Source organism: Colossoma macropomum, unplaced genomic scaffold (assembly GCF_904425465.1).
Source record: "Colossoma macropomum unplaced genomic scaffold, Colossoma_macropomum, whole genome shotgun sequence".
In the NCBI taxonomy this organism is placed as follows: Eukaryota; Metazoa; Chordata; class Actinopteri; order Characiformes; family Serrasalmidae; genus Colossoma; species Colossoma macropomum.
This window is the reverse complement of record NW_023494787.1, coordinates 7927732-7934513: the sequence shown is the minus strand read 5'-3', so window position 1 is coordinate 7934513 and position 6782 is coordinate 7927732. Positions and strand designations below refer to the sequence as shown.

General features: G+C 39.7%; 1 protein-coding gene across 1 annotated transcript in view; it reads left to right on the top strand.

Moving 5' to 3' along the window:
• Positions 1–601: 601 nt before the first annotated feature.
• Positions 602–6782, top strand: part of engl (endoglin, like) — a gene marked incomplete at its 5' end in the record, with an annotated part of 29896 nt that continues 23715 nt past the window's right edge. The window contains 5 exons of the mRNA XM_036565480.1: positions 602–707; positions 3217–3383; positions 4044–4181; positions 5221–5395; positions 6320–6488. Of these exons, the coding sequence (XP_036421373.1) occupies positions 602–707; positions 3217–3383; positions 4044–4181; positions 5221–5395; positions 6320–6488 (755 nt within the window). The remainder of the gene's footprint in view (positions 708–3216; positions 3384–4043; positions 4182–5220; positions 5396–6319; positions 6489–6782) is intronic.

Here is a 6782-nt window from a genome sequence, read left to right as displayed (position 1 = left end):
GTCGGCTTTCAAATGTCCATGTTAATGCAGAACGTCCAGAAAATGTGCATGTGCTGTAGCAGAAGTTAGCATTATCGTAAAGGTTTGTGTGTGTGTGTGTGTTTTTTTAGATGTATTTATAAATTTAATATGAGTTTGGATATTTATGGTCTGAACTGAAGGCCTGGCTCTAATAGTCACGGTTCACTACTGAGTCTGCGGCCAGCTTTTCCCCTGTAAATCCTTCTGTTTTGTCTTGTGTGCATCTGTGGGGGTATGTGAGAGCGAGAGAGAGACAGACAGAGAGAAAGAGAAAGAAAGAGTCTTGTGTTGTAGACATCCCAGACTTTGTTGTTTCAGTTTTTTTCTTCAGTCTTTGGAATGTAAGGTTTCGTTATGAACAACAGCAATCCAAGTGAGATTCATTTTGTCTCCACTTCCCATATAAACATCTCTATTTGCCCCCCTGCTTGTGTATGTGTAAGACAGAGAAAGAGAGATGAGAGTTGTGTTCTACACATTCTGGACGTTTTTCTTTCTTGAACTTTGGGAATGTATGGTTTCGTGATGAAATGCTCTTTGTCTTCTTCTGACTGTGTGCTGGTATCTGCTCAGCATGTAACAGGAGGCATTCTCTGAAGCTGAACTCTTCTGGATAAACGTGAAGATGACACTCTTGTCAGGATGCGCTCTGCTCTGCCTCCTTCTGTTCGGGGCAGGATCTTCAGGTATGAGGCAGTAAAAGCTCTGGGCCAGATGTATGTATGAAAGCAGGTACAATGCAAAATGTGCACAGATGAAACCACAATATGCACCCACAATGAGCTGGATTTAACATTTAATTTATTAAGACTGCTGTTTAACATACAAACTACACATAGCTCCCCCACTACTTGTGCGCTTGTGAGCTGCAAGATGGCCTTAAAAGGGCGCAGTGAAATAATGGGGCTTTCAACAAGCTCAAGACAAAAGAGAAAATGAAAGTGACGAAGAGACAGTGCTCTTAAATGAAGTTCATTCCCACTAGAACAATCTACAGGGGTGTTATTTAACTCTGGCCAAGAAAACAGACTTTGTGAACCGATAACACAGACTGCGCTAGCATATTGCCCTGCAGCACAGCATATTCTGATGGTAAGCGTTCTTTCAGCATGTGTTCAAGCCTTATGCCTCCATCTAACCCCCGTGTCTGCTGATATTGTTAAAGAAAGCCTCTCCGGTTTAAGACCTTACTGTGAATTTATTGCTAGTTTTCAAAGGTGGAGGAAAATTGCCAAGTTGCTTTTACTCCTGTTTTATGTAAAATGTACAGGTTGTCCCAAAAAAACTGATGTCATTTGAGATATCAGAGTAACTACACGTCCTCGGCAAACGAAATTAAATGTTGAAAAATACAAGATTTATTTATCAAAATTCGAACAAGAAATTCAGAGGGATGTAGATTTTTTAACTGATTTCACAAAGCTTCACAAATGTAATATCTTCCCATACTGGTGGTCATCCAGATCCCTTTGTCCTGCACAGACAGCCTTCCTCTTTGAATTTTTTGCACCATGTCCAAATCTGCTTTCTAGTTGGTGCATTTTTGTTGAATGTTCTCGAAAATGCACACTGCACACTCTTGTTTGACTGTGTCCGAGCATATTCTAACACACAAAATGCCTTTTCATTTCTAGTAAACACCGTTCTTCAACCTGGAAAAAAAAATTACAAATTAAACTTGGTTAGTTTTTACACATTTTATTAAAATATGAGGGAGAATTGGCTATGTTATTAGACTACGATCTGATGTCAATTTTTTTGGGACACCCTGTATGTAATAGACCATACATGTAAGATCTCCACCCACTTTTTGCACAATGCTCCCAGGTTTACCACAGCAGTCCCTCAAATTGAAGTGCATTTTGTGTTTAACCATGCACACAGCCTATAAACTGTGTGTTGTGGACCAAAATTATTCAGTAACTACATGGACAACAATTCAAACTAACTGATTCTTAAGTTATGAGTGGCAGCCATGTTGACTGTAATTGGCCTTTCTACCCACAAATGCATCCTTTTATAGCTGTTCTTGCTAAAATATCTGTCAACCTAATGTGAAAATGTAGTACACAAAAATTAAAAAAAAATACCTACATTTAAAGTATTAATTTCCTATTAGATTTATCTTCTATGGTCACTCTGTGAGGGTAGAACAGGTGTATATATTTTTATGTGTGTGTGTAAACAAGGTTTTTAGGTATAAATGTCATCTGTTGTTTTAGCTGGGTAAGATAATGACGTTGTAGCCGACACCAATAGCTACTGTAGCATGGCTGATGTTACACTGCAATATATACCAGCATAATGATGAAACAGGCAGAACAATAATATGTTGTTAGAGAGGTTCATCTACTCTGTGACAAACAGAAATGCTCAGCTAGCTAGCAGTGTTAAAACTTCACAGCTGAAGCCAGTGAAGTTAGTCTTATATTTCATGTGTTTATCCCAACATAACACTGATTATGTGACAAAAACACACCTTTAAGTAGATTATTTCAAATATTTTACTTTCATTTATGTTCTTCATTGACTGTGTTACCTTAATTGATGGACCTGACCACAGGTTAGCTAAGCACGTGGCGTTCTGATATTTCAGCCAGATGTCCGAGAGGTCAGGCCAGAACAGGAGAACGTGGTGTGAAAGACGAACGAGACTCTGCTGCCAGACACACCTCGAGAGTGTCTGTTGAAGTGTGTGAGTCAGTGACAGAGCGTGTGTATGTGTGAGAATGGATTAGCATTTCACTGCGCAGTTTCACAAACACCTAAGTGTGTATTTCTACTCACTTTCAGCAAATGTCATGCTTCTGTCTGGGCTGTACAGTCCTGTTGGTTTTCAGCTGCACACACGCTCACTGTCCATTACCACAGAACATTCTAGTGCCCAGTGAGGTAAACCATGTTATTTATCTGGAATCACTGCTTGTGGAAATGTTTAACCCTGCAGAGTCGACTCTGACTTGCTGGCCAAGCTAATACAGGTCATCTGAACATATAAAGCAAGCTTTGTTAGATAAAGGTTGAAACTAAACTTCTGTAAATCTCCACAAGTGGCACAGGTTGAACTCTGCTGGTTTAGCCCTGAGAGTTGGGCTGAGGGTGTGAGAAGATGTGGTTTGGAGCTCTGATTTGTCATGCTTGGGGTAAGGTGATGTGTGTGTGTGTGTGTGTGTGTGTGTGTGTGTGTGTGTGTAGGTGGTGAGAAGCTGCAGTGTGCTGTGTCTCCTGTGGGGGTGCTGCACCCTGTCCAGGCTCAGCTGGAGCGGTTTGAGGCTGGGCCAGGTTGTGCTGCCAGAGAGGGCGGGGCTAAAGAAACTCATGTGATCGCTGTGGGAAGCGCCAATCACAGATCTGGAAAGCTGGTATGATATATTGTTGCTATGACAAAATGACAAAAATGGAGATAAGTTTTGTTCCACAGTGACAATATCTATCTATCTATCTATCTATCTATCTATCTATCTACCTATCTATCTATCTATCTATCTATCTATGTTGGTCTGTCTGTCTATCAGGGGTCTAACGATTCACAAAATTCAGAATTCAGTGTGGTACGATATGTTTAATAATACAGCAAAAAATAAAGAGTGTCTGAAAATGTGCTGTATTAATTTGTTAATGTTTCTATTTTCTTTTTTCTTAGTGCATTTAAAACAAAAGCTGCTTTATAGTGTTCCGACGCTCAAGCCTAAAACCCTAGCGAGGAGCTCACATGCTAGTCATGACACAACAATATGCTACAATACGATATGATACAGTATGCTGTATTGTTACATTCTATTTCTCTATTTGTATATCTCTCTCTATCTACCTGTATGTCTGTCTGTATGTCTGTCTGCTCATCCGTTCATTTGTCTATAGTATCTGTGCTTGCATAATTATCTATTTATTCTGTTCTCCCATTCATCCATTCATCCAGTGAAATACTGAGTATTGTACCTTTAAGTTATTTAGTTCTGTCTCTCTCTCTCTCTCTCTCTCTCTCTCTCACTCACTCACTCTCTCTCTCTGTGTGTGTGTAGGTGACAGTAGTGTTGAGACCATTATCTTATTCTCGTCCAGTCAGTCGTCCAGTCATACTGGTGTTGAGTTCCCAGTATGCAGTGCGCTGGGTTCTAGAGAATGAGGGACTGCCAGAGATGCTCCATGTGCTGGTTCAGGTTGGTCTGTGCTGCTAATGAGTGTGTCAGTGCAAAGAGTTTATGTGTGTGTGTACTGGAGTGTTGCACTGTAAATAAATCTTTCTGTCCTACTAATGGCTCCATTCAGGCTCCACATGAATGCCTATTGGAAAAACTGTAGAAATTAGCAAGATGGCTTTGAACTGAGCAGATTCTGTTCACTCACTCACCCATCCAACCAACCTTTTAGACGTGTAAATGACCAAGCTTACAGGGATTTTATTGCAATCAGGATTCTTTAAGAAAAAGATTCTGACCATCATAAACTCTCAACTTTCATATTGATTCAATTTTACAATTTGCTACTATTCAAAATAATTTTTTACCAAGGGCACTGAGAGTCACTAATGTGAAGCACTACTCTTAAGAAGCCTCACAAGCTACAGTGGTATGCAAAGGTTTGAACGCCCCCAGTCAAATTACATGTTTTGTTGGTTTTCTAAGTAAGAATAAGTTAAAACATCCTCTACAGAGAGCATGTTTTTCTACAAATTTTAGTGTACATATTATATTGATTTGCTGAGTTTATCATATTGGAAAACTAAAACATAATATATAAAATGAGCCATAACTCTTACAGTGTCCACATTTTATGTTTATTTTTATATTAAACAAGTAAACAAGTAAGCAGTAGTTGTGCATTAAAATGTGCAGAAGTATGTTCTCTAAAAATCTTTTAACTTATTTTTAGGTATAAAATCAACAAAAAATGTAATTTGACCGGGGCGCCTAAGCTTTTGCATGCGACTGTATTTGACCACTAATTGCGCCCCCTTGTGGAGAATTTTCCGCCTGCTTAACTTGAGTATGTGAGTGAATGAGTGAGTTATGAGCTATTTCTTTGAGGTACTTTTCATCTAAAAATACACAAAAAATATTGAAGTTTATACAGTAGTGAAATATAGACAATAATAATATAGAATATAAACAGTGCAATTAATTTGACACATTCAAGTGCATTTTCTCCTTCCTGCTGCATGCAAATCATTTATACATGTTGTTGTACATGTTGTTGTAGGTGTCTGCTAATTCCACGGTGAAGTTGGGCAATGTGCCAGCGCGTGTCCACTCCATTCCCACACTGCCCTGGCGTGCTCGAGCTCTTCTGCAGTGGACTCTGCAACGGCACTCCGCCATCACCTCCCTCACACACTCTGCACGAGCCAACCGCGTGTACCTCCGTCTTGGAGAGGGTGAGACCACACACATACACACAAGCTCACGTAAACGAGATGTTTTAAATAAAATTAAATATTTTAAATAAAATAAAAAAAGGTAAAAAAAAAGGTAGGGGCAAGGGGTGAAATGGGATTAACATGGGATTAACACAAGTTTACACCTGGTTTTAAAAGGCGGAGAAAAAATCAGCGCAAAACCGGCCACCATGGTTTGCTCAAATGTTAGTAAAATTAGTAGTATAACTACATGTGTAATATCCACCCACTTTTTGCTCCATCCTGCCATGAGTTTTTACATATGCACGAAGGAAAGAAACAAATTTTCCACTTTACCATGGACTCGGCTTATAAACTGATTTGCACACGAAGCTGAAGAAAAAAGGCTAAGTATGGGGCTCATAGTCATACATGCACAGTCACACATACATACAGCAATATGCTGTCATACACACTGACACATATAATTTTATATAGTGAAAGGCTCACGATTTGAAGTCGTATCAAACCTGATGTTGCGGGAGGATGGCATTGCAGTAATGACTGCTTATGGCCACAGCAAAACTGACACACAGTCACACATGTATGGCTGGAAGCGAAACACATGGACCTCTGTAAGATGCATATGTTTTACTGTGGGTTTTTTACTGCCTGTGTTGTTCAGGTCACACAACATGAAGGCTGTACTTACTGTGTATTTTATTTATTTATCTTATCTATGAAGAATGTCCTTTTATGTTATATGCCCAGTTTTAATTGCCCCTAGGGGACAAATAAAGTTTATTCAATTCAGTTCAATTCATTACTATAGCAGTGGTTTAGTGGTTTGTTCTGGTAATAGTATTAACATATTCATTGTCCAAAACCAGATAACATAACATGGTAATGGTTTGTGCATTGATATTTTGTGGCTTTTTTTTCTTGTCTCGTCCCGGATCACAGATCCCAGCATGCCGAGTGTGTGTCACCTGCAGTCTCTCTTTCTGTCTCATAACTACCTGGCGTCTGAACTGCAGCAGCAGGAAGCTAACGGCTGCACTCTGTCAGAAACTGCTTCTGACACAGAAGTGCATGTCATTAAGCTGTGGTCAGCAGGTTCTGGACTGTGTGGGTGAGCCATAGTTTTAGTTTCATCAGCAACTAATATTATTATTATTATTATTATTATTATTATTTGTAATACAAACTTAATTCCAAGTTAAATGCAAATAAAAAACGGGAAGCTGAAGCCATTCACACATAGGGTCAATTTAGTGTGTCCAATTGGCCGGACTGCATGTCTTTGGACTGTGGGAGGAAACCGGAGTACCCCGAGGAAATTCACAAGGACACAGGGAAAACTCCACACAGAAAAGACCCTGGGCGCCTGGCTGGGGAATCAAACCCAGACCCTTCTAGCGCTTGC